The sequence below is a fragment of the Chlamydomonas reinhardtii genome, chromosome 17 (genome assembly GCF_000002595.2).
Source record: "Chlamydomonas reinhardtii strain CC-503 cw92 mt+ chromosome 17, whole genome shotgun sequence".
In the NCBI taxonomy this organism is placed as follows: Eukaryota; Viridiplantae; Chlorophyta; class Chlorophyceae; order Chlamydomonadales; family Chlamydomonadaceae; genus Chlamydomonas; species Chlamydomonas reinhardtii.
Window position 1 is genome coordinate 3503900 of NC_057020.1, and position 26290 is coordinate 3530189.

At 62.7% G+C, this 26290-nt stretch overlaps 4 protein-coding genes across 4 annotated transcripts in view; 2 read left to right on the forward strand and 2 right to left on the reverse strand.

Moving 5' to 3' along the window:
* CHLRE_17g725100v5 (uncharacterized protein) overlaps nucleotides 1-3254 on the forward strand; it is an 11622-nt gene extending 8368 nt beyond the window's left edge. The window contains exons 20-25 of the mRNA XM_001697098.2: nucleotides 171-233; nucleotides 544-653; nucleotides 1124-1270; nucleotides 1565-1668; nucleotides 2090-2246; nucleotides 2597-3254. Coding sequence (XP_001697150.2) covers nucleotides 171-233; nucleotides 544-653; nucleotides 1124-1270; nucleotides 1565-1668; nucleotides 2090-2246; nucleotides 2597-2869 — 854 coding nt within the window. The 3' untranslated portion in view covers nucleotides 2870-3254. The remainder of the gene's footprint in view (nucleotides 1-170; nucleotides 234-543; nucleotides 654-1123; nucleotides 1271-1564; nucleotides 1669-2089; nucleotides 2247-2596) is intronic.
* A 48-nt stretch (nucleotides 3255-3302) lies between these two features.
* On the forward strand, nucleotides 3303-12264 carry CHLRE_17g725150v5 (uncharacterized protein). Its single transcript, XM_043072328.1, has 20 exons — nucleotides 3303-3559; nucleotides 3623-3684; nucleotides 3819-3863; nucleotides 4134-4437; nucleotides 4745-4901; nucleotides 5142-5255; nucleotides 5574-5711; nucleotides 5828-6550; nucleotides 6667-6747; nucleotides 6866-7747; nucleotides 8019-8183; nucleotides 8334-8447; nucleotides 8682-8754; nucleotides 8961-9145; nucleotides 9266-9344; nucleotides 9502-9743; nucleotides 9863-10111; nucleotides 10238-10343; nucleotides 10451-10587; nucleotides 10723-12264. The coding sequence occupies exons 1-20, from the start codon at nucleotides 3402-3404 to the stop codon at nucleotides 11005-11007; spliced, it is 4299 nt and encodes a 1432-aa protein (XP_042914787.1). The 5' UTR covers nucleotides 3303-3401; the 3' UTR covers nucleotides 11008-12264.
* A 66-nt stretch (nucleotides 12265-12330) lies between these two features.
* On the reverse strand, nucleotides 12331-20301 carry CHLRE_17g725200v5 (uncharacterized protein). Its single transcript, XM_043072329.1, has 20 exons — nucleotides 19885-20301; nucleotides 19592-19653; nucleotides 19424-19468; nucleotides 18946-19249; nucleotides 18601-18757; nucleotides 18350-18463; nucleotides 18006-18143; nucleotides 17061-17783; nucleotides 16865-16945; nucleotides 15908-16750; nucleotides 15620-15784; nucleotides 15402-15515; nucleotides 15212-15284; nucleotides 14903-15087; nucleotides 14702-14780; nucleotides 14303-14544; nucleotides 13922-14170; nucleotides 13692-13797; nucleotides 13450-13586; nucleotides 12331-13336 (listed from the first exon to the last, which is right to left on the reverse strand). The coding sequence occupies exons 1-20, from the start codon at nucleotides 20028-20030 to the stop codon at nucleotides 13040-13042; spliced, it is 4260 nt and encodes a 1419-aa protein (XP_042914788.1). The 5' UTR covers nucleotides 20031-20301; the 3' UTR covers nucleotides 12331-13039.
* A 2634-nt stretch (nucleotides 20302-22935) lies between these two features.
* CHLRE_17g725250v5 (uncharacterized protein) lies at nucleotides 22936-25871 on the reverse strand. Its single transcript, XM_043072330.1, has 3 exons — nucleotides 24894-25871; nucleotides 24509-24710; nucleotides 22936-24337 (listed from the first exon to the last, which is right to left on the reverse strand). The coding sequence occupies exons 1-3, from the start codon at nucleotides 25609-25611 to the stop codon at nucleotides 23836-23838; spliced, it is 1422 nt and encodes a 473-aa protein (XP_042914789.1). The 5' UTR covers nucleotides 25612-25871; the 3' UTR covers nucleotides 22936-23835.
* Between the last annotated feature and the right edge of the window lie 419 nt (nucleotides 25872-26290).

The following is a 26290-nucleotide window of genomic DNA, read 5'->3' on the forward strand; positions in this document are numbered from 1 at the left end:
CCACAACCACCACAACCACAACCACCACAACTACGACCAGCATTCCGGCAACACCACGCCGGCACCCGTGTGTTGCTGCGGCTCCTTGCCTCGTCCCGCCCACCTCCCTGCCTTTTCTTCAATCCTCCACCCATCTCCGCTCGCGCTCCCCTCCCCTCCCCTCCCCCAAGTGAGCCACGTGACGCGTATGGACAGCCTGTTTGAGGCGTCCTTCTCGCCACTGGCGTCCAGCGGTGAGTGCGGGAGGGGGCCGTGTGTGGGGGGGGGGTGGGGGTGGGGGGGGGACGGATATGGGTGGCAGAAGTGGGGGGCTGTGGGGTGCAGTGCATGAGGGCTGGCTGGCAAGTGGCCGCGAGAGCGCTACAGGCTTCTGGCCAAGAGGCTGCGGAGCGCGTGGACGAAGGACGAAGACACACAACTCAGTGCCTGTTATCTACAGCCCACACTGGCACCCTTGACTGCACCACACACATAGGCATGCATGCACGTTTTGCGTTTCCATTTTTTTGGAATTTCCTAAAGCACACACGCGCGCGCACGCAGGCAAGCCGCTGAGCAAGTGCGGCAAGTGCCGGCGGTACATGAAGTACATATCGGCCCGGCCGCAGCGGCTGTACTGCAGCACCTGTGAGGAGGTGCTGCCGCTGCCGCAGGTGCGTGCGTGTGTGGGAAGTGGGATTGGGGGTTTGGGAGTATCGGGATGGAGGCAGCAGGTGGGGATTCCGCACACACGGCCAGCGGTAGCGATTCGCCCCGGCACACACGTGCACGACTGCAACCGACCTTCCCTGCTTACTCCCTGCTGTACCGCCACCACAATGTCCTTGTTGCAACGGCCGACTGCCAACACATCCCCCTGGGCTGGCATTCCCCTTCCCCTCGCCACCACGGGGGGCCTGGCCCCGCCCACCCCACGCACTTCACACACACGCCCCCCACGCCGCCGTTGCCCGCCCCTGGTCCTATTTCATTGGGCTCGGGCATATGACCCCACCCCCAACCCCACCGCCTGGCATGCATGCTTGCATCTGTGTTCCTTCTTGGAGGTGCTGAAAACAATCCTCCCCCCAAAACCCTCCTCACCCGCACCGCCGTCTCCCCCTCCCCCGCCCCCCCGCCTCAGGGCGGCGCCATCAAGTTGTACAAGAGCCTGGCCTGCCCGCTGGACGGCTACGAGTTGCTGCTGTTCAGCCTCAGCGGCCACGACGGCAAGACCTACCCGCTGTGCCCCTTCTGCTACTCCAACCCGCCCTTCGAGGGAGTCATGAAGGTGTGGGCCTGCGGGCCAGCGGGCGCAGCACCTGGGGCGGGGAGTTACATTCATGACTAGTTAAGGAAGGAGGGGGGGCTGTGGGGTTGGGGTAAGGTCAGGGCGGGGGTGGTGTGCAGGCAGCAGCTGCAGGCGTGTAGAGGCAGCCGCCTGGTTGCGTTTTGCCCCAGCCTGCATGCCTGCCTGAGCACGAATCTCGCGGCTGCGATTAAAACGCCTCGGGCTCAAGCGCCCCGCCAGCAGTCACTCGGTGTGCCGCCCGGCTGCCTGTCCCCGCGGCCCCGCTCCCTGCAGGTGGGCGTGGAGGGGGCGGTGGGCAGCAAGGCGGGCATGCCCTGCGCCACGTGCCCGCACCCCACCTGCCCGCACTCCATGGCGTCAGTCGGCGTGTTCAAGTGGTGAGCAGGCGTCGTGTGTGCTTCGGGGGTGGGGTGGGGGGGGCGGTTGAATGGGCGATGAACTGGGGCATGGCGCTGCAAAGTGGGTTTCGGCAGTGGGTTTCGGCAGTTGGGGCACAGGTTGTGTGCTTTGGATTCGACATGGCTGCCGCCAGGGACTGGACGGGGAGGTATGTGCCGCGGTTACGCCCCCATGTTGTCGATGTGCTTGAAAAAAAACGCAACACAAGCATGTGTCGTGTCGCCCATCCACTGGGAGGCACGGCCAGCCCGTTGCCCTGCGCCCAACCTCCTCCTACCTCCCTTCCACCTCGAGCCTCCCGCCGCCGTCACCCACCCATCCACTCACCACCGCCGCCACCACCAACCCCCGCACCATGCCCTCTCTCCCTCCCCTTACACGCGCGCCTCCCGCGCACAGCCCCAACCCCACCTGCGAGGTAGGCACGGTGGTGCTGGACCCGGTGTCGGGCGCCGGCGGCGCGGGCCGGTCGCGTCTGGACTGCAACCGCTGCAACTTCCTCATGTACCTGCCAGCCAACATGCACAGCGTCAAGGTCACACGAGACACGTGCGAGGTGCGCGGAACACACACACACGCATGCACTGTCTTTGCGCTTTGTGTTGCTTGTGCTCTTTAACACAATGCGGGACATTTATAGGGAGCAGGAGGGGTTGGGGAGGGAGGTTGCAGGCGGGCCAGCAGGCGGGGGTGGGTGGGGACTGCGGTGACTGGGGCTGAAGCTCCGCGCCTTGTGGCGTTGCGGTGTGGGGGTCCGGCCTCCCCGTGAACCAACATGCCACATACTGACGTACACATACGCGCCACAAAGGTGCTGCAACATTGTGTGGACTCGTGGAACTCAACCCATCCTATCCGACTCTCGCTGCCCTCCTCACTCTTATTCTCCAACTCTCTCCCTCCCAGGACTGCGGCGGGCGCCTGCTGGACCTGGACTTCAAGAAGGGGGCGCTGCCGCCCGCACTGGCGGCGGAGGCGGAGGACGGCAGCAAGATGACGGGCGTGTGTGTGGTGTGCGACGAGGAGGTGTCAAAGCTGTGCGAGGTGAAGAACGCGCACGCCTTCGCAGCGCGGCGCGTGGGGCCGCGCGGGCGCGGCCGTGGGCGGGGCCGGGGCCGCGGCCGTGGGCGGCGCCGGGACCCAAACTTCGACCCCAAAATGTCCTTCCGCGACTTTTGAGCGCGTCGAGGCGGCCTTGGTGCAGGGCCGTGGAAGCAGGGCGCGACTGTATAGTGCGCTGAGGTGCAGGTGTGTCTTTATCGTGAGGCGGGAAGTGGATGCAGCTGCAAGTTTTATTGGTGCCTTTGGTGGGTGTGGCTCTGGACCCAGGCCGGAGAGAGCGCAGCTGCTTCGGGTTTTGCTGCCGCATGTGCCGCCCTGCTTTCGGCTTTCGCCGCGTATTGACATGTGTAGTATGCTATACATTAGCCCAGGGGCTCCCTCGTGTCGATAACTCGCAGTTCAATTCGGTTCACGTAAGGGCGCCAACTCATGATGACCTCCAGCTTCTTTGTCAGGACCCGACGCGCATCGAGTTTGCGCACCTTCTTTTACCTCGCGAACTTAGTCTCGCATTCAACCACTCTGAAACCTCGCGTTCCGCCACACTGCTGAGACCGGAGTCCGACAGGGACCCCGCCCTTTTGACCTTTTTCCAACCCTTCGCGGGTCGCTTAAAATGCCTTGCTTTGCTTGACCAAATACTGATACCATGACGCTCAAAGCCGTTATTTCACACAGACCGGCCAATACGCCGGAACATCCGGAGACAATTGAAAATTTGGAGCACGTCACGGAGCCCATACCGGAGCACAATGAACATGTGGATAAGGAAGAAATACCGCCCGTGTCCTTCCGGCGCCTTTTCAGGTTGGGTTCTTGGGCATTGCATTTTCTTCTTTATTTTCACGCGCTGACATGGATGCTTTGCAGCACTGCAGACCGCTGGGATGCACTGATGATCGTCATCGGGACTATCGCCGCCCTAGGAAACGGTAGGGACGGCCACAAGCAGGAAGTGTCACCGGGTGAAGGAAGCTGCGTAGGCGGTTGATGGGCCCCAGCATGCATTTGTTACCTTGCACGCGTGTATACTTTCCTCGTCCTTGCCGCCGCTGACGCACTTCAGGGGCGCTGCTGCCACTCGTGGCTATATTCTTTGGCAACTTCACCGGTGGGTACGCAACCGGCGTGTGTCACGTTCAGCCGCCACGCACGCGCACAAGCGGCCGTTGTCACCCCTGCAGCACGCACGCCCTTACCCCTGTCTTGCAACCTCTCAACCCTATGTGCCCATCAACAACCCGCCATGTGAAACCAATCAATCGAACATGCACAGTTCGCATCACGCACACACCCACACACACCCTAACCATACCCCTCTTACCATACATCCCCCGCACCCACCACGGCCTGCACCCACCTTGCCCACCTTCACCCACAGACACTTTCGGTTCCCCCGGCTCCGGGAACTTCATGTCCTCAGTCACCGACGTCACCCTCAAATTCCTCTACCTCGCCGCCGGCGCAGCCGTCGGCAGCTACCTCGAATGCTGCCTGTGGATGTACACTGGCAACCGGCAGGCGAACCGGCTGCGCACCCGCTTCCTGCGCGCGGTGCTGCACCAGGACGTGGCGTTCTTCGACGTGCACTCCACCACCGGCGGCCTGGTGCAGGGCCTGAACGAGGACAGCATCGACGTGCAGAACGCCATCAGCGAGAAGCTGGGCGCGTTCCTGCACCACAGGTGGGGTGGAGGTGGCGGGGGCGGGGGCAGCGGGAGGGTCAGGGAGGGAGGGAGGTTACTTGCCTGAGCCTGGGAGGGGGTGAAGGGGAGGGAAGGGGATGGGAAGGGCAGGGGTGGATGGCGGAGGAGGGAGCCCAGGTGCGCAGAGAGGGGCGGAAGCGGCAGGCGGCCGGGTGTAGGTTGAAGGGGGGAATGGTGGGTGAGAGCGAGAGGGCATGCAGGATCCTCCTGTCCGGTCCTCAGCTAGGAAACGTGGCGTGTTGCGTGACAAGGACGCACGGTCTCCTCCACTACTTGTGCCGTGCAGTGCCACGTTTGTGGTGGGCCTGGTCATTGGCTTCACCAAGGGCTGGGAGATGGCCCTGGTGATGGTGGGCTGCATGCCGTTCACGGCGGCCATTGGCGGCGTGCTGGCGAAAGGCACGGAGAAAGCCACAGCGGCGTCCTCCAAGGCGTATGCCGAGGTGCGTGTGCGTGCGCGACGTCGTGCTGAAGGCCGGAGCAGGGTTGGTGGCTGTGTGCTGGCAGGGGGCGCGGAACTACGGGGGAACAGCACATATGCTCGGCAGGGGCCACGGCCGCCGGGCGGGATGACGGGGTTTAGCAACCGCATAGGTCCCTGCCGCGCGCCGGATCCTGGCTCCTGGCAACCACCGCACACCGCAACTCACCTACCGCCCTGTGTGGCTCCGCGCCCCTTGCAGGCCAGCGCCATTGCGCAGCAGAACATCTCCCAGATCCGCACTGTGGCGGCCTACAACCGGGAGCAGGCGGCCATGCAGCAGTACGGCAAGGCGCTGGAGCTGCCGCGCAAAATGGTGGGCGCAGGTCGTGGGCTGTTGGCGGAGTTGGCTGGGGCTGCGCAGGGTGGGTGGGGAGGGGAAGGATCGCTTACTCCAATCCCAAGGACACAAGACCCAGCGGGCGGGCTGCTGGACGGGCTCGGCGTCGTGTAGGCGTGGCTCGGTAGGAACTGGCGGCCGCAAGTTGTAAGAGATGAACAATCTTCCGGCTAGCACCGGGCCGCCTTGCGGTGTGCCTGCGGCACATGGCGGCGTGGGCTCCTACCTCGCATGGGGCCTCATCAACAGCAGGTCATGCATGACACTCCACATTTTTCATTTCATTCCCTTCAGGGCCTGCGGCAGTCGTGGGTCTCGGGCTTGAGCTTCGGCGGCATCAACATGGTCGTGTACGGCACCTACGCCGTGGGCCTCATATTCGGAGCATATCGCATCGCCGCGGGTGCCTACACCGGTGGCCAGGTCCTCATGGTAAGTGCGGCGGCTGTAATGTCCGCGCGCTTTGTTTGTCATGGTAAGGTAGGGCGCCAGCAGTTGCATTGCTTGCATCATTTCGACTCAAGCAAATGCGTCCCACACACACGCAGGTGATGGTGTCCACGCTGATGGGCGGTTTCGCACTGGGCCAGGCGGCTCCGAATTTAGAATACTTCGCCAAGGGCCGCTCGGCCGGCGGCCGCATGTTCCGTGTGATTGACCGCCAGCCCACCATCGGCGCCGAGCTGCTGGAGGAGGAGCAGGTGGCGGCCGGCGGCAAGCCCACCCAGCCCAAGCAGCCGCAGCAGCTGCAGCTGACGAACGCCAAGGCGGCCGGCGGCGACGTGGAGGGCGGGAAGGCGGCCATCGGCGGGCACCGCGTGGCGCCGGCGGAGCACGTGGCGCTGATTGAGCCGCCTGCCAGTGTGCGTGGCGAGGTACAGCTGATCGACGTGGACTTCGCGTACCCGTCGCGCCCTGACGTGCTGCTCTTTGACCGGTTCAACCTGCACGTGCCCGCCGGCAAGACAGTGGCGCTTGTGGGCAGCAGCGGCAGCGGCAAGTCCACTGTGGTGCAGCTTATTGAGCGCTTCTATGACCCGCTGGCTGGCACGGTGACGCTGGACGGCATGGACCTGCGCTCGCTGCCGCTGCGCTGGCTGCGCAACCAGGTGGGGCTGGTGTCGCAGGAGCCCACGCTGTTCGCGACCACCATCTATGAGAACATCGCCATCGGCACAAAGAACGCGTCGGCGGAGGAGGTGGAGGCGGCGGCGCGCGCCGCCAACGCGCACACCTTCATCAGCAACCTGCCCCAGGGCTACGAGACGCAGGTGCGTAGCATCATGGGGCGCCGGGACGGGCGGCGGTGGAGCGAGGCCGGGCAGAATGCGTTTGTGTGCAGCGTAGTGGATACTCACATGCCATTTGTGATGTCATACCTTTGCAGGTCGGCGAACGCGGTGTGCAGCTGAGTGGCGGCCAGAAGCAGCGCATTGCCATTGCGCGCGCCATCCTCAAGAGCCCGAAGGTGAGCTGCTCTGGGTGATTTACGCACGAATAATGGAGCCGTCTAAACATGGCCGCACTCAGGACCTCATCATGACCTCGCTCCATCCATCTACCCCTCCTTTCCATGCTCCCTTCAGGTTATGTTGCTGGACGAGGCGACGTCTGCGCTGGACACTCGCAGCGAGGCGCTGGTGCAGGCGGCGCTGGACCGGCTGGTGGTGGGGCGGACCACGGTGGTGGTGGCGCACCGGCTGTCCACCATCAAGAACGCCGACTCCATCGCGGTGGTGCAGGGCGGCCGCATCGTGGAGCAGGGCACGCACGAGGAGCTGCTGCGGGACCCCGACGGCGCCTACAGCGTGCTGGTCAAGCTGCAGATGGAGGCCAAGCAGCTGCAGCAGGCGGCGGAGGAGGCGGGCGAGGTGGGAGCGGCCCATGCGGTAGAGGAGGGTGCGGAGGAGGAGAGCTCGGATGCGCCGGAGCGGCTAGGGGCCGTTGCAGCGGGTGCAGCGCCGCCGCCGGCAGCGGCGGGCAGGGCTGCTGCCCTGGTGGACACGCTGGCGGATGGCGGTGGTGGTGCGGGTGTGCAGGAGCAGGACCTGGGCAAGGCGATGCACACGGCGCCGAACACGGGAGGAGCCGCCGTTGCAGGAGCCTCGCGGCAGGGCTCCGCGCCGCCAGGATCTCTTGCGATCGCGATCCCTGGCACAGGAGGGCCACCGGGGCCAGACTCCAAACTCGGGGCAGCGGGGGGCGTGACCAAGGCGGCTGCAGCGGGCAGCGCGGCGGCGGCTGCAGCCGCCGCTGCGACAAAGGTAGTTGGCGTGGAGGCTGACGACCGCAAGGAGGAGTCCGAGACGCCATACGAGGTGCCGTTCAAACGTTTGCTGAAGTACGCGGAGGGAGAGTACCTCGTGATTGCGATTGGTTGCATCGCGTCAGCAGTCAGCGGCGCGCAGCACCCGGCCTTCGGCTTCACGTTTGCATCCATGATCGCCATTTTCTACATAAGTGACATGGTAGGTCGGGGTGGTTTCTCTAGTCTCTATAAGTTTTGATGTAACGAGGGGAGCGAGCGGGTGTGGGGGAGTTGATTGTAAGCACGGACACGGTCTAGTCTAGGCACAATCAAGGCGGGCACGAGCGAGTATGGAGCTGGGGGCAACGGCGCGCTTGGCAATGGGGAACCCCACGCTCCGCATGCTGCCAGCGGGCTTGCCTTGCTTGCTGCTTATGCTGCCACCCCTGATTGATGTGCAATTACGGCGGTACGGTTTGTGGAATGCGCAGGACGAGCTCATCTCCAGGGCTTCGTTCTACTGCTGGATGTTCCTCGTCATCGCGGTGGCCGCCTTCCTGTCGGCCGTGGTGCAGCAGGTGGCGTTCGGCCGCGTGGCGCAGGCGGTGTCCGGCCGCGTGCGCGTGCAGCTCTTTGGCTCAATCCTGCGGCAGGAGGTGCGCGGAGGGTGCGTGTGACATGTGTGGCGTGAAAGCTTCAGGAATTGGGAATGCATGCACATTGCTTGTGGGCGTTTGCGGGAGTGCATGGCAAGATGGAGCCGCGTCTGCTGAGACGTCACTTGCTGCTATGCACGGCTGCTGCAGGTGGCCTGGTTCGATGAAGTCAAGCACAGCAGCGGCAAGCTGACTGCCAATCTGGCCACGGATGCCGCTCACGTGCGCGGAGCCGTGGGCGACGTGGCCGGGGTGGCGTTTCAGGTGCGCGGCCGACTCGACTAACCCGAGCACCCAGACCCTGTGTGGTTGCTCCTATCTACCTGCGCGCTGGACCACGCACGGATCGGGCTCCTGCACGCGTGGCGCTGGGTGGCAAGGTCCCCTGTGCAAGTGAATGGCAGGATGCGTTACTACGGTAGCCATGTTTCTGGGTAACGTGTTCAGCCGCTTAGCGCACGTGTTGGCTGTCGTGCTGTTATCGCCACGCACGCGCAGAACATATCCACGCTGGTGCTCGGGTACCTTATTGCCTTTGCCTACGACTGGCGAATGGCCCTGCTCATCACGGGTGCGCGGCAGGAGAGCAGCACTTGCGTAGCGGCCGGAGCTGGTCGATGGGGTGCCAAGGCCGCAACATACAGGGTGGGGCGGCTAGGCGGGTCGCAAGGGCCGCCACTTGATTGCTCTGCAAAGCACCGGCACGCCTGTTGCTCTGTGCACCCGCATGCCATGGCTCGGCCGCATGCGGTATGCCGTATGCCCACACGGCTACAGGTGTCTTCCCACTGATCATCGTCTCAATGGTGATCCACCTCAAGTTCCACACCGGCTTCACCAGCGACGCCGACAAGCTGTACGCCGGCGCCAACCAGATGGTGACGGAGGCCTTCTCCTCCATCCGCGTCATCCACGCCTACAACCTGCAGGGCTTCATCGCCGGCTCCTATGAGAAGATGATCGTGAGTGGTCCACTTGCTGAAGTTTACCTCGCTCCTAAGCATGCCGCGCGATCGTTTGTGTTGTGTCTTTTGCGTGCCTTATTGCCTGCTGACCTGTATTGCGTGGCCCCATGATTGCAGTCACACGCCAACGGCCTGCTGGTGCGCCAGAGCAACGTGTCTGGCCTGTCCTTCGCCTACTCCAACTTCGTCATGTTTGGTGAGCACACAAGCCGCAGCAGCCATGCGCAGTTTGCCGCACACGTCCACTAGCGATGCGCCGGCAAGCTAAAGCATCCCTTGTCATAGCCGTTCCTCCTCCAGCCATGCCTGAAGCCCCCACGCGCTCCGTCTATGCCCTACCTGCACTCCATCAGGCATGTACTGCCTGATCATCTACTTCATGGGCCAGGAGATTAACCACGGTTGGACCGATTTTGAGGGCAGTCTTAAGGCCTACTTGGTGATCATGCTAGCGGCCATGGGTATGGCGCAGGCCACACGCACCTTCCCCGACCTAGGCAACGCCAAGGCGGCCGTGCAGCGCATCTTCCCCATCATGGATCGCAAGCCCGTGATTGACAGCTCCGCAGAGGGCGGCAAGGAGCCGGACGCATCGGTAAGACGCATCGACTAAAACACAGTTGAGAGCTTGTTGCTGTTACAGCAGTCGCCGTCTGCATGCACGTGCACACATTTACATGCCGTGCGTGGTCGTCGCCATGTTGGTGCCCGCAGAGCATCTCCGGCGAGATTGAGTTCCGCGACGTCCGCTTTGCCTACCCGAGCCGCCCCAGCGTGATCATCTTCAACAACTTCAACCTGACCATGACCGCCGGCTGTGTGACAGCGCTGGTGGGCGAGAGCGGCAGCGGCAAGTCAACGGTTGTGGGCTTGATTGAGCGCTTCTACGACCCGCTGGCCGGCAGTGTGCTGCTCGACGGCATGGACGTGCGTGACTACAATCTCAGATACCTGCGCGCACAGGTGCGGGCGAGCAGAGGAGGGTGGTTCCTCGTGTGGCAACGCTGCGCCAAACGAAGAGGCTAGTGGGCATGAGCGGGCCTTGCACAGCTGCGACTGACTGAGTGCTACGTATGACACCGCCTGTAGATTGGGCTGGTGAGCCAGGAGCCGCTGCTGTTCAACGGCACCGTCGCGGACAACATCCGCATCGGCAAGCCGGATGCCACGCAGGCGGAACTCCAGGCGGCGGCAGGTGAGGCGGCGGCGAGATCAAGGAGGAGAGTTGCTGTTGGGTATGCATACGATAGGAAGGCTCGTCTTCCGTTTGACCCACATGTCCCTGCCGCTTTGCGCGCGCAGAGGCCGCAAATGCCCTCGCATTCATTGAGGCTCTTCCGGAGAAGTACAACACAAATGTGGGCGAGGGCGGCATTCAGCTGAGTGGCGGCCAAAAGCAGCGCGTGGCCATTGCGCGCGCCGTCGTGAAGAACCCCAAGGTGAGCTGAGGCGGAACACCTGTGTCCGGCCGGCTACGTGCAGGCTGTTTGCTTGCTTGCCGCATCTCACTGGTTCCGTTGCTTCTGTAAGCATCGCGCGGTCCACCCGCTGCCTTGTGCCTTCGTGATATTCAGCTCTTGCTCCTGGACGAGGCAACGTCGGCGCTAGACGCCCGCAGCGAGGCGGTGGTGCAGGCGGCGCTGGACCGGATTATGCTGGGGCGCACCTCCATCGTCATTGCGCACCGCCTGTCCACCATCCGACACGCCAACACCATTGCTGTGGTGTACCGCGGCCAGGTGCTTGAGAAGGGCACGCACGATGAGCTGATGGCGCTGGACGGCTCGTATGCGCGCCTGGTGGCGGCGCAGAGCCGCGAGCCGGCCAATGGGGCGGGCGCTAAGAAGCATAAAAAGTGATGGTCCCTCTTGACCTGGGTGCTGGGCACCCTTGCTTGCTTGTCGGACTGTCCCTTCTTGTAATGTCGCATTCATAAGAAGTGAAGCGGTGTGTATGGTGTTGCTTTCTTGTGCTGCGAGGCAAGAGCCTAGCGTAAGTGGGGAGTGTCGCCTTTGACTATGACACGGGTTGTCAAGGTGTTGCCACGCGTACTTCCATTGTTTGGTTGCTGGTGGGTGCTCTGCGCGGGCATCAATGTTGTTGCCACGTGGGTTTGCTTCATTGGACACTGCCGTACTTACTCAGAAGCCAAATGGTGGGGAAGTGCGGGACGTATCTCTGTTTAGGTTGACCAGGAGTTTGTTTCCCCTCCAGGTGGGCCTACGCTGCCTCACACCGTTGAGGCAGATGGTGGTTTGATGGCCTTGCTGTTTTTTGTCCTTCGTTGCATTGCACATAGTGCTTAGTGCTTACTGCGCAGATGCCCAGCCGTAGATTTCCAAGCAGCAGTTGATTCCGATTCCGATAAAGAGGCGGCAGGTCCAGATCAGCCGAATCGAGAAGCGAGTGGAGTGAGTGGACAGTTGACTGGCGCGAAGAAAGCTCAGGCAGTTCCGCAAACCTTCGGCTGCAGGGGTTACGCCTGTTATGCCGTAGTAAGCACAAACAAAGCGTGGGAGAGGCGGAGAGCTAATTCGACGCATGCGCTTTGAGATGGCGGGACCCTCGCGCGCTGATGCGCATTTATCATGCAACATGTGTGGTGTTGATGCACGCTGTCCATGAAACACATAACGGGTGTGGAACGGGGCCCTTGGGGCTGAGTCCAGGGGTGGGCAGGTTGAGGGACCTTGCGCGGATTGATTCCCGCGTGTGCCGAGAGCGCAGTCCGGATGGCACAGCGCGATAGAGCCCCTCACTCAGGCTCTCTAGGGCTATTCGTGGAGCTACCGGTGCGGGGGAGCCTTGCCTGGATTGGGTGTGATGCAAATTGGGCGGGCGGGCGTAACAATGTAGGGAACAATGGGTGGAATCCCGCGCACGTGAATTTGTGGAGGGGTATGCAAGGGGGTATGAACCTCCATGTGAAGCGGGTTTGTGCAGTCAGTGTCAGTCGGTCGGTCCCGATTTCGGATGGGGTTCGGCACTTTCTTCCCCCCCCCCCACCCACCCCGTGAGAAGAACCCGGAACGGATTGGGGGAGGTGGCCTCCGGGCGGGGCCGCCCCATCTTTGTCACGTCGCATCCATGTGCTTGGCATACCATCGTTGTGCCGCGCTGCGGCCGCTGCCACCTCTGGGCACGCCTACACACACCCGCAGCCTAGGTGGGAAACCGGAGGATGCGAAGGAACATTACAGTTCAGGTAGCGGTGGGGCACCAGTGTTAAAAAAGAATGCTATGCGCCAGGTCAGTTCTCAGTCCACACACGCGAAGACCTTGCCTACGAAATGCGAGACTTCTTGACAGGGGTTCCCTGCTTTCGACCCCTCGTGCATCGACAAGGCACTGCACCCCCGACCTTTCACCCAACCTTACACCACATTGGCAATTTCACGAACGCATACAATCCCAGACCTAGCCCAAGTCCTAAACACGCCTACACACGAGTAAGGTCCAACGCGCCAAACGCGCACATGAAACAGGTGGAAGACACATGGTGCCTGCATGACAAATCTCTACTCATACCCTGTCTCAACCCATAGAAGACACCACAAGGGACTCCGAGTTTTGCGGCGTCAGCCAGCACGCCAACGCGTGCACCCATCTGGACCGGCAGTCAGGTGAGAGTGCGAGGTCAAACCGAGCTATTGCGCATTCGACACGCTCACTTATCACTGCGCTTAGACAATGTTACGTACATATGTATGGATGGCCTCCAGGGCCCAGCCTAGCACGCCGAGCATCGCTGATGGTGCCGCAGCCTGTTTGAAACCCCAACCTTTGCAAACATACGCTGCATACCATCTCATAAGAGAAAAAGCAGCAAGACCAACAGTGCTGCAACTTTAATCACTAGCCCCACGCCGTCTTTTATTCTTCTGGCATTCCTCACTTAGCCTTACCGGCGAACTTGCGATCCTTGCCCGCCCCGTTGGCCGGCTCGCGGCTCTGCGCCGCCACCAGGCGCGCATACGAGCCGTCCAGCGCCATCAGCTCATCGTGCGTGCCCTTCTCAAGCACCTGGCCGCGGTACACCACAGCAATGGTGTTGGCGTGACGGATGGTGGACAGGCGGTGCGCAATGACGATGGAGGTGCGCCCCAGCATGATCCGGTCCAGCGCCGCCTGCACCACCGCCTCGCTGCGGGCGTCCAGCGCAGACGTCGCCTCGTCCAGCAACATAACCTGGTGCGGTAAGATGTGGGGTCCAAACGATTGAGCAAATGTACCGAATACCGCAAACCACGGCCATCCACCACTAGTTATGGTGACAGCGGCCGGTCAGGGCTTTGCCTCACCTTGGGGTTCTTCACGACGGCGCGCGCAATGGCCACGCGCTGCTTTTGGCCGCCACTCAGCTGAATGCCGCCCTCGCCCACGCGCGTGTTGTACTTCTCCGGAAGCGCCTCAATAAACGTGCGCGCATTTGCGGCCTCTGCGCGCGCAAAGCGGCAGGGACATGTGGGTCAAACGGAGACGAACCTTCCTATCGTATGCATACCCAACAGCAACTCCTCCTTGATCTCGCCAAACGACCCACCTGCCGCCGCCTGGAGCTCCTCCTGCGTGGCATCCGGCTTGCCGATGCGGATGTTGTCCGCGACGGTGCCGTTGAACAGCAGCGGCTCCTGGCTCACCAGCCCAATCTACAGGCGGTGTCATACGTAGCACTAAGTCAGTCGCAGCTGTGCAACGCCCGCTCATGTCCACTAGCCTCTTGGTTTGGCGCAGCGTTGCCACACGAGGAACCCCTCCTCTGCTCGCCCGCACCTGTGCACGCAGGTATCTGAGGTTGTAGTCACGCACGTCCATGCCATCGAGCAGCACACTGCCGGCCAGCGGGTCGTAGAAGCGCTCAATCAAGCCCACAACCGTTGACTTGCCGCTGCCGCTCTCGCCCACCAGCGCTGTCACACAGCCGGCGGTCATGGTCAGGTTGAAGTTGTTGAAGATGATCACGCTGGGGCGGCTGGGGTAGGCAAAGCGGACGTCGCGGAACTCAATCTCGCCGGAGATGCTCTGCGGGCACCAACATGGCGACGACCACGCACGACATGAAAATGTGTGCACGTGCATGCAGACGGCGACTGCTGTAACGGCAACAAGCACCCAATGGTAAGCTCTCAACATGCTTCAGTCGATGCGTCTCACCGATGTGTCCGGCTGCTTGCCGTCAGGAGAAGCGCTGTCAATGGGCGGCTTGCGATCAATGATGGGGAAGATGCGCTGCACGGCCGCCTTGGCGTTGCCCAGGTCGGGGAAGGCCATCGAAGCCTGCGCCATACCCATGGCCGCCAGCAGGATGGACATGAAGGCCTTAAGACTGTCGTTGAAGTTGGTCCAGCCGTGGTTGATCTCCTGGCCCATGAAGTAGATAATCAGGCTGTACATGCCTGATGGAATGCAGGTAGGGCATAGACGGAGCGCGCGGGGGCTTCAGGCATGGCTGGAGGAGGAACGGCTATGACAAGGGATGCTTTAGCTTGCCGGCGCATCGCTAGTGGACGTGTGCGGCAAACTGCGCATGGCTGCTGCAGCTTGTGTGCTCACCAAACATGATGAAGTTGGAGTAGGCGAAGGACAGGCCGGACACGTTGCTCTGGCGCACCAGTAGGCCGTTCGCGTGCGACTGCAATCATGGGGCCAAGCAGTACAGGTCAGCGGGCAATAGGGCACGCGAAAACAAGACAACACAAACCATCGCGCGGCATGCTCAGGAGCGAGGTAAACTTCAGCAAGTGGCCAACTCACGATCATCTTCTCATAGGAGCCGGCGATGAAGCCCTGCAGGTTGTAGGCGTGGATGACGCGGATGGAGGAGAAGGCCTCCGTCACCATCTGGTTGGCGCCAGCGTACAGCTTGTCGGCGTCGCTGGTGAAGCCGGTGTGGAACTTGAGGTGGATCACCATGGACAGCATGAGGAACGGAAACACACCTGCGTGCAAAGCGCAGCCGGCCATTCCCGTGTTAATACCATGCGGCCAAGTAACAAGCTGGCAAGGACGCTGCCCAACCCAATCCCAACCCAATCCCAAACAGACCCCCGAAACGTAACGTACCAGTGATGAGCAGGGCCATGCGCCAGTCGTAGGCGAAGGCAACCAGGTACCCGAGTACCAGAGTCGACAGGTTCTGCGAGTCAGTGAAGGACAACCCGGCTAGCGTCAGTCTCCAGCTGTGTTGGCATTCAACAGCTGCCCCACGGCAGTATCGCAAGCGAATTAACAACAGGCCGCCTTGCCCACGCACCGAGAACGCCACAGCGAAGACGTCGCCCACAGCTCCGCGCACGTACGTGGCGTCAGTGGCCAGGTTGGCAGTTAGCTTGCCGCTGCTGTGGTCCGCGTCATCAAACCAGGCCACCTGCGGGCGCGAGAACAGCGTGACAACAGCCGTCAGCAACTGCACGTGAGGACTGGAAACCTGGTTGCACAACTGCACAACCCCTTCTCGTGACCTCCGCGCACCTCCTGCCGCAGGATTGAGCCAAAGAGCTGCACGCGCACGCGGCCGGACACCGCCTGCGCCACGCGGCCGAACGCCACCTGCTGGACGGACAGCGCGATGAAGGCGCTGACCGCAATGACGAAGAACATCCAGCAGTAGAAAGACGCCTTGGACTTCAGCTCATCCTGCAAGGTCACGTTACAGGGCAATTGTTGGGTGCGCCATCCGGCTGTACCAACCCAGCGCGCCGCCGTCAAATTTGCTCCCAACTTCCGCACCCAACACCGCACGAAGCAAACACGACGCACCATGTCGTCGGTGTAGAAGATGCTGATCATGGAAGCCACCGTGAAGGCGAACGCGGGGTGCTGCGCGCCGCTGGCCGCCGAGGCGATGCAGCCGATGAAGGCCGCGGTGTACTCGCCTTCCGCATACTTCAGCAGCCGCTTGAAGGGCACCTTGTACGGCTTCTCCTTCGCTTTCTCCTCCTCCTTGCCCTCCTTGCCTCCTTTCTTCTTGCCGCCGGGCGTGATGGCGCTGCCGGCGCTGGGGCCGGAGCGCGGAAAGCTGGGTTTGTCGATGGAGAGCTTGGAGTTGGGCGCCGCGGCGTCGTGCAGGCCGTTGGAGTGCACGGCGTTGGGGATGGCCACCGCCACGGCGTCCGGCGGCGCGGAGCCTTGCCGGTGCTTGCTAAGGTCGTCGGCCACGGCAGACATGGGCCGCGAGCCCGGCGGTGGGAGCGCGCCAGAGCCTGCGCCGGACAGCGCGAGCGAGCCGCCACGCTTGGCGGTCCCGTCGACCAGTGAGGCGCCGCCGTTGGCAGAGTCGGGCTCATCCGAGCTCTCCTCCGCGCCCTCATCCACAATGCCTGTCTCCGCCTCCTCGACCTCCTGCAGCTGCTTGGCCTCCATCTGCAGCTTGACCAGCACGCTGTAGGCGCCGTCGGGGTCCCGCAGCAGCTCCTCGTGCGTGCCCTGCTCCACGATGCGGCCGCCCTGCACCACCGCGATGGAGTCGGCGTTCTTGATGGTGGACAGCCGGTGCGCCACCACCACCGTGGTCCGCCCCACCACCAGCCGGTCCAGCGCCGCCTGCACCAGCGCCTCGCTGCGAGTGTCCAGCGCAGACGTCGCCTCGTCCAGCAACATAACCTGAAGGGAGAATTGGAACGACGGGTAGATGCGGTCAGGCCATAATGAGGTCATGAATGCGGCCATGCCTAGACGGCTCCAACATTAGTGCGTACACCACCCAGAGCACCTCACCTTGGGGCTCTTGAGGATGGCACGCGCAATGGCAATGCGCTGCTTCTGACCGCCACTCAGCTGCACACCGCGCTCGCCGACCTGCAAAGGTATGACATCACAAATGGCATGTGGATATCCACTACGCTGTGCACAAACGCATTTCCCCGGCCTCGCTCCACTGCCGCCCGTCCCGGCGCCCCATGACTCTACGCACCTGCGTCTCATAGCCCTGGGGCAGGTTGCTGATAAAGGTGTGCGCGTTGGCGGCGCGCGCCGCCGCCTCCACCTCCTCCGCCGACGCGTTCTTGGTGCCGATGGCGATGTTCTCATAGATGGTGGTCGCGAACAGCGTGGGCTCCTGCGACACCAGCCCCACCTGGTTGCGCAGCCAGCGCAGCGGCAGCGAGCGCAGGTCCATGCCGTCCAGCGTCACCGTGCCGGCCAGCGGGTCGTAGAAGCGCTCAATAAGCTGCACCACAGTGGACTTGCCGCTGCCGCTGCTGCCCACAAGCGCCACCGTGTTGCCGGCGGGCACGTGCAGGTTGAACCGGTCAAACAGCAGCACGTCGGGGCGCGACGGGTACGCGAAGTCCACGTCGATCAGCTGTACCTCGCCACGCACACTGGCAGGCGGCTCAATCAGCGCCACGTGCTCCGCCGGCGCCACGCGGTGCCCGCCAATGGCCGCCTTCCCGCCCTCCACGTCGCCGCCGGCCGCCTTGGTGTTCGTCAGCTGCAGCTGCTGCGGCTGCTTGGGCTGGGTGGGCTTGCCGCCGGCCGCCACCTGCTCCTCCTCCAGCAGCTCGGCGCCGATGGTGGGCTGGCGGTCAATCACACGGAACATGCGGCCACCGGCCGAGCGGCCCTTGGCGAAGTACTGCAGGTTAGGCGCCGCCTGGCCCAGCGAGAAGCCACCCATCAGCGTGGACACCAGCACCTGTTCAGGGCAGGGCGTTGTGAGCCAAGACACCCAAACACCAACTGCGAACAGACTGGCAGCTAAGACCACGTGCCATTGTATCAGCCGCCACAAATGGCAGCTTGGCCTTCCCAACTACCACCACAGCAAAACCACCCGTACGCTTTTAACACTGAAGCCGCCGCTCTCCCTGCAGCCGCCGGAAATCGCCGCTTGCCCTTACATGGCTTCCGCACTCACCATAAGCACCTGACCTCCGGTGTAGGCGCCTGCCACGATGCGGTAGGCACCGAAGAACAGACCCACGGCGTAGGTGCCGTAGAACACCAGCTGCACGCTGCCGAAGCTCAAGCCCGACAGCCACGACTGGCGGATGCCCTGTTGGGTGCATGCAAACAATGTATAGGTGTGAACGGGGTGGCCTGTGTGATCAAGCGCAATGCCGGGACATCCTTTCTTTATGTGCAGCGCCCGCCTCAGGTGTTGGGCCCTGAATCCACGGCCATGATGCGCATCTTTCGCACCCCGCTGTCCCCGCCCGCTGCCCCAGCCGACTCCGCCAACTGCCCAAGCCCTGCGCCCACCATTTTGCGCGGCAGCTCTAGCGCCTTGTCGTACTGCTGCATGGCCGCCTGCTCCCGGTTGTAGGCCGCCACAGTGCGGATCTGGGAGATGTTCTGCTGCGCAATGGCGCTGGCCTGCATGGAAGACGAGCACACCGTTGCGACCACCACGACGTCACAGTAGCCCACAAAGCCCCGGAGCTTTGCCAAGCGCTTGCAGGCAGGCACGCCGCGCCCCTACTCGCCAACAGCAGCTATAACCCCGTGCTTACGTCGGCGTAGGCCTTGGAGGCGGCGGCGTTGGCCATCTCCGTGCCCTTGGCCAGAAGCCCGCCAATGAGCGCCATGAAAGGCATGCAGCCGATCATGACCAGAGACATCTCCCAGCCCTTCACGAAGCCAATGACGTAGCCCGTGATGAACGTGGAGCTGCGAAGTAGAGGACAAGTGCAGAAGGCAGCGTATCAAACCTACGGTATACGGTACACGTCCAGCGCAAAATCAACGCCTATTCTGAAAGCCCATTTGCCAGCACCTCCTCTCTGTCAGCTGTCCTCAAACCTTCGATCATTCATCCATCCCGCCTTTGTCCCCAGCTGCCCCCGTCCCCACCCCACCTGTGGTGCAGGAACGCGCCCAGCTTCTCGCTGATGGCGTTCTGCACGTCGATGCTGTCCTCGTTCAGGCCCTGCACCAGGCCGCCGGTGGTGGAGTGCACGTCGAAGAACGCCACGTCCTGGTGCAGCACCGCGCGCAGGAAGCGGGTGCGCAGCCGGTTCGCCTGCCGGTTGCCAGTGTACATCCAAACACCCGCCTCCAGGTAGCTCGCCACGATGGCGCCGAGGCCGAGGTAGAGGAACTTCAGTGCCAGGTTCGACACGGTCTTCATAAAGTGACCGCTGTCAGGGTCGCCGAATGCATCTGATGCAAAACAAACGACAGTATGGTGAGTCGGCCAATCGCCCTAGAAACATCATAGGTCGCGCAGGGTTGCGTAGTACATCGAATCCAGTCAAGAACCCCGGGTTAAGCGGTCGGATTGAATGACTAAGCGCAACTAAACGTAACCAGCAGCCACCCACGCTTCGCCCTTACCGGTGAACTCGCCAAACAAGATGGCGAACAGCGGTAATAGAGTCCCTGCACACACCGAATGGTTGTGAAGAAGAGTAAAAGCGGAGGAGCATTTGCACCGTGCAGGCACTGCCGCAACCGACCGCCTGACCAGGAACATAAAGCTTGCGTGCGCATTCGGATTCTCACCGTTCCCGAGGGCGCCAATCGCTCCAATCACCATAAGCACGGTGTCAAGCCGATCAGCGGTGCTGCACGAGAGCAAAGCCGGGTGTGCAGCCGTCGGGTCACACAGAGGTGCGGCCGCTTGAGGCGCCAGCCACAACAACCCGACTCGCAACACATCCCTTCTCCCGGAAAGTTTCACGCTTCAAGGTTCCAAGGAACCCAGGCGGTTCCCCATTTGTCGCAGCAGCGGGAAGTCTGGCGGGAAGTGGCCTCTCAGAAACTGACTCCCGATTCAAGCACGAGCTTGCGCTTACCTGAAGAGCTTGTAGTATGGCACCGGTGTGGTGTCATCCTTCTTTTCTTCTTCCGTCTTCAACTCTTCCACCGCGGTGATATCCACGTCGTCGTCATCAGCGTGCGACCGCGCTGACTTTGCGGTGTCCACCCTCTTGAGGGACATTGTGGCTGATGCAGCTGTGCAACTGGGCAGCTGGCGCCCCGTATGCGTCGAGGCTTGTCAGGGCTCTGAGGCCGAAAGCCAACTTCAGACAGTCACGCTCTCAGGAGCTGTTTGTGCTTAACGAAGGTCGCTTTGGGTGTATATGTAAGCTATTAGCGCGACGCGGGGACTAATAGCTCAGAGAAAGCAACGCAATTGTGCAGGCCGTGCACAGCACCAGGGTCGACCTCATGCAGAGCTTCCGCGTTCCAGCTGCAGAGCTTCCGGTTCGACCAGGCCAGAGGCGCAGGAACTCAAAAACAGGGTCTAAAACGCAATTCATACTGTTACCTCTACAATCGGAGCAGCAGGCACACGCCCGGCACAAAGGGGTGTCATCCATTTTGCTATTATGTCACCTGCCTGTGCTTAGCGCGCCGACAGCCCAGGTGATTAACGATAACATAGCTATAGTGGCTTCCTATCACGGAGACAGGTGTCTGCAGGCGTGCGCAGCCGTACTCGCGCAGTGTGTTGGTGTGGGCCGGTTGGTTTGCAGCTTGACCCCTTGAGCCTAGCTTTGCTGCCTCGGGGCGTGGGGCTACCCTGCGGACCAGGCAGCACTGCAATGGTGAAGCAGGCCCAGGCAGCCCAGGCCGGTGCCCAGTCTGGGTCAACAACGCGAGCGGGGGGAGGCCTGGGGAGGCGTCTGAGTCTCGGGGCACGACGGGTGCCGGCAGGGTTACTGTCTGACCCTGGGAAGCCACACCTGGTGACCGTCCGGGACATGGCTCTGGTGCTATGTGCAGCTATCTGAGACTCTGAGTTGCTATTGAGGCTTCTGTCTGCATCCTCATTGCCGGGTGCGATTGTCTGACATGAATACTCTCGAGTGTCAACTGCTCTGTGGTTTCCGAATATCGGATTAGTTAACTGGCGACTGATACGGATACCAAATCACCAACTGTGTTAACGCAATATATAAAACGGCCCTGGACGCCAAACCCGGTATTTCTCACTACCTCCCTAAATCGGCGGGGAACAGCTACATCAGTCGGCGCCTCAGCGGGTGGCCTGACCCGGTGGTAGGCATCAGTCGAAACGGGGAAGATCAGCCTCATGACTTGCATTCAACGGCGAAGGTCTTTGTTGTACCGAGCAGGGGGGGGGGAGAAAACAAAGTGCCAGATGCTTTTTGCTGGGGTCGGGGGATCAGCTGCACCCTGCGGGACTTCACCAACCTGCCTTAACACTGTCCCATCGCACGTCGATTTATTACCAAAGTGGTGCCAATCGACTCCTCTTGACGAGCGCTGTCGCCTGTCGGCGGCGGGTTGTGGGGGGCTGCCGGCGTTTGGGAGGTTTGTTGCTTTTGGCGGTGAGCGGCCCGCGACCCCGCTCGCCTCCTTTTAATAACGAGTGTTGCGGAACTAATGCGTACGCAGACCAGAGCGGAAGGCGGAGTGGGCTTGCAGGCGGCACGAGAGTAGGCAGTCAGTAGCGCAAGTTGCGAATTCACATGTTACCTCGTAACCGATGGTAAACGCTGTGGACGGTCGCGCCCATGGCTGGTCCTTGGGGCTGCCTGTGGGGTCCTGGTGTTCGTCGTGGGTTGCGTGTGGCTGGGTGTTTGGTTGCGCTGCCGGTGGGTTGTGCCCGCCGCCGGCTGTGTTGCCTGCACCTAGTGGCGCGTGGCCCGTGCTTTCCCGGCCTCTTTTTTGATGGTGGACAGGGGTGTGGCGGCAGGCGGGCGCACAACAGCCCGTCGCGCGGGCGCGCGGGCAGCCGAGCGCGCGGGCGTGGCGGCAGGCGGGCGCAGCGCAGCGGAGGGAGCGGCAACGAAGACGATGACCAGCGTGGGCCCCGTGGCGGGCCGGGCCGGGCACCCGGGGACAACCCAGTGCCGGGCGTGGTCGCGGCTGGCGATCCGCTGGCTGTCTTTGAGCAGGCAACCCTTAGCCCCATGCGCATCGTGGGCGTTGATCCCGGCGTAGGCAACTACCTGGTGGCCTGTGTCGGGTCAATGCCAGGCTTCTCACCGCACAGCTACAGTGGGCGGCCACGAGCCGCGCACGTCTGGCGTGGCCCAGATGGCCAGGCTCCTGGGCCTGCCCAGCCCCCACTGCAGCGACGGCGGAAGCGGCGGTGGCGACGGCAACAGCGGCGATGGCAGCGGCAGCAGCGGCGGAAGCAGCGACAGCAGCGACGGCGTCGGCGGGGGCAGAAACGGAGGTGGCGGCGCAAGGGGGGCGGGAGGTGGAAGGGCAAGAGGCGAGGGTGGCGTGGCACGCGCCAGCACACGCATCAGCGTGCCGCAACATTGTTGTGTGTGGTTACAAGGTGGTGAGCACGACTACGTGCATTCCTGTCCTTGCAAACCCTGCAACAGAACGGCGCCGCCAGCAGCGCGCCTGCTTTACCCGGCTGTCTGGCGCTGGCAACCGCCACTGCACAGGCCAGACAGGCCGTCGGCTGTGGCAGCAGGCACGGCTAGAGGAGCAGCCGGCGCTCAAGCGCTGTCAGGCGGGGATACCCAGCGCGCGGGTGGCGTCGGCAGCTGACCATGAGCTGCGAATAAGCTACCTCTACTCTGGAGGTGGCGTGGACGTGGCGGAGGCTGCCGGGTCTGCGCCTGCGCGGGCCAACGCATTACAGTGACACAAAATACGGTTTCAAGCTTCAAGCAGTACGCCAAGGGCATCAGCGCCAAGGCCTAGTGCCGCGCATGTGTGCTACTGCTGGTGCTGTTGGGCGGAGCGTTTGGACGGGCGTTTTGGGCACGGAGAGTCGGAGACGAAATCTGGAGGCCCACACACATTCCGCGTGACGAAACCTTGGAGACCGCCCCACCGACCCGGAACTTTGGGTCATGTGCACGCATGTAAGAGCCGGGGCTGCAGACACACGGCGCAATGTGGGCCAACTCATTACTGGGATCGACAGTTCGACACAGTGACACAAAATACGGTTTATGCTGTACCCGCCATCACGAAACACGTCGCAACACGTCGCAGCGATAGCTTGAGCTTGCCCTCCAGAATGAATAACTCCGCTTCGTCTCCCGTTCGTCGTCCTGAACCGCACTGCTTTAGCCGTTACCAGCCCTTACCAGCAACAACTGCCGCGATGACGCACTTTCCACAAGGACAGTCCGACAAGTGTTCCCCGGTCACGGGAAAAGGGGCTGAGCCCCTCCACAGATTGCATTGGTTACAAGTCCACTCCACAGTCTGAGGCCGAACAACCTCATCGCCCGGACATAGCCGGGGTCGGTTTCCACAGGCACATAGCCAAACAAGGTGCCTAGCAATCGCGATGCCACAGCAGAGCTAACAGCAGCCAGACGTAACACAGTTGTCAACTAACAGCCGCACCACTTTTCATGCCGCTGTGCTGGGCGCAGCGCGTGCGAGCGTGACAGGCCGTGATGGGAAGGCGCGGCGTGCGTGTGCGTAGAGGGGGCGGGTGTGCTGTCACTGCTACTAACTATTGAACGCAGCACCGGCGGGTTGTGTGATCCCCCCCCCTGGATCGCTTCGCTCGGGGGGCTCAGTCCGAAAAGGGACCACCGCTGCTGTGAACCCTGTGGCTTGGGATCGTGCCGCAAGACCTCACGGACAGCAACCATCCCACAAGCCAACTGGGAGAGAACCAGACTTACCCGCGTCCCTAGTAGTTGTCTCTCGTACCACATCCAGTGGTGCCTTCAGCGCTCTGACTCTGACTCTCTCTCTCTCTCCCTCTCTCTTTCCCTCTGCCTGGATCCATATGCGACTCGCGTGCTGAGCCAACCCCCGCCCGCCCAGACATCATCTCTGGAATCATCTCATGGCCGCAGCCTTTTGGCAGCAGGCAGGCGCCTCGCCAGCGCGGTCGCCAGCTCCCGGGCCGGCACCACCCGCGCCTGGCCGCTCTGCGGCGGCGGGATGCCGGCGAGTTGCAGCGCCGTAGCGACAACGTGCCAGCGTGCAAACAGCGACAGCGCGCCCTTCTGGTCCTGATCCTTCTGGTTGAGCTCCAGTGCGCCAATCCTCCCCCCCAGCTCGCTGACCACCCCAACCATGGACATGGACCGCCCGCGCCCGCCCGCCGCCGCGCTGCCCGCAGCCGCCACCGTCGCACCAGCCGCCGCGCCGCCCGCCGCCGCCGTCCCGCCAGCCCTCGGCCGCTGCATGGGGTCGTCCATCACCTCAAGCGCCTCACCCAGCTCCTGCGCCGGAGGTCTCGCCGGCGCGGCGGTTGAGGCAGCGGGCATGGGAGGGGCGGCGATGAAGCTGTTGGCCGGCGGCGGCTGCGTCGTATCGCCACCACTGCTGTCGTGCGATATGCTGCGGGGTCATTACCCAGGAGGAGGTGGAAGGGCGCCCGTGTTGAGAGCACAGACAAGTGGGCTGACCGGTCCGGGCATTGCGCCCGCGACGGCAAACATTGCTATTGCAGCGCAGCAGCTTGGGCAAGAACTTCCTGTTTGGAGTAACGCTCCGGCCTCAGGCACTCACGCTTTAATGTGGATGCCGATGAACTTGCCGCCGCATGTCACGGCACCGCCCGAGGAGCCTGGGACCCCGGCGCAGTCGGCCAGGCCCATCAGTTGGCCCGGCGAGAAAAATGATAACAGCCCATGCGTCGGCGCCGGGCCGGACCTGAGGAGGTTGTGCCAGACCGCCATCGCCGGATAGCTGTACACGGTCAGCTGGGCACCTGAAGGCGGGCAGGTGAGTGGCGGGTGCATTTTCACGCTGGTTCACACTCCACGTCAGGTAAAAGCTGTAGTGCGTGCGCAGGCAGTCTGGTGGGCTAGTGTACAATAGTTGCAATGGGTGGCGGCGGGGCTCGAACGCTCTTGCTACCCATGCCGCCGCGTCACGCGCGGTCACGACGTACCGGGGGCGAAGGACTCATCCGGGGCAATCTTCATGTGTGGGAACGGAGCCGCTGCCCCCGTCACGCCGCCAGCAGCCGCAGGGGCCGCGCCGCCTGAACCCTGACTGCTGCTGCTGCTGCTGCGGCCACCACCAGCACCCCCGCTGTCGCCAGAACCAGCGCCGAGCAGCCCGGCCGTCGTCCGTAGCAGCCGAAGCAGGGTCACGTCAACCACGGGAAAGCTGGCCAGGTGGCGCGCCTGCACGTCGCCTTCCCCCACAAACAGCCGCCGCGGGTGCATGCGGCCGTCGCCCCACAGCACCACGTGCCGTGCCGTGACGGCGACCCCGTCGGCGCTGATGATTGTGAGGGTGCCCAGGAACTCTTTGGAGCCGTCCGCAAACACCTCCCAAACGGGCAGGATGGCGCCGGTCGGCGGCGGCGGCGGCGGCAGCAGCGGCGCCGAGACCTGCGCTGCTGTTGGTTGCGAGGGGCCCGTGCTAGTGCCCGAGCCGGAGCTGGTGCCCGAGCCGGTACCGGAGCCGGGGCCAGGGTCTGTTGCACGTTGACATCTCTTGATAATATCCACGACGGCGGGCAAAAGCTTCGCCTCGCGCAGACCCTCGCGCGTTGCCAAGTTCAGACGTTCTCGGTTGACATACCCCGCGTCTCGCAGGAGCCGCAGGTCGTCCTCGCCAAGGCCCTTCTCCACCAGCTCACGACACAGAACAGAGTCCATCGGACGGCCGCGGTGGAGAAGGGCCTTGGCGAGGACGACCTGCGGCTCTGCGAGACGCGAGAATGTCTGAACTTGGCAACGCGCGAGGGTCTGCGCGAGGCAAAGCTTTTTGCCCGCCGTCGTTATATCGAGGGGCCAGCACCAGTAAAGCGATTCTAGCCCCTCGTTCCGTCTAGTCGCGCGGCGTGGTGGACTCTGTTGAGCGAAAGAAAGCGGGAGCTGCGAGTGTGGCCGATTCTTCAAAGCGCGATTAGAATGTAAAATTTATATAGTGTAAAAACTCAATGCGCTTAATACAAGAATGCATGGACATCAGGGAGCATTCGGGCACGCCCTCGCTCCCGCCCCCCCCCCCCCGCCCTTCCTCACAGTCGCAAGCCGACAACCGCGATGCAACTCGGTGGGCCTCCTACAGCACTCAGGCGACATGGCCGGTCATATGCACAATGCTGTAGCTGAAAAGGACAGCTGCCCCATCACGTCGGGCAAGTTTGAGAGCACGACAGACATCTTAAATGCCCCAGCACGTCGGCTTGTATGAGCCTGTAGGCCCAAGCAGCGCCAACCAGTTACGATCTCAGCTGTCAGAGCCACCGCCAACCCGATCAGGTCGCACCGCCATGGACGCTACCAGGGAAGCAAGGAGCACACTACCAGGTGCCAACTCTAGCACGGTCAG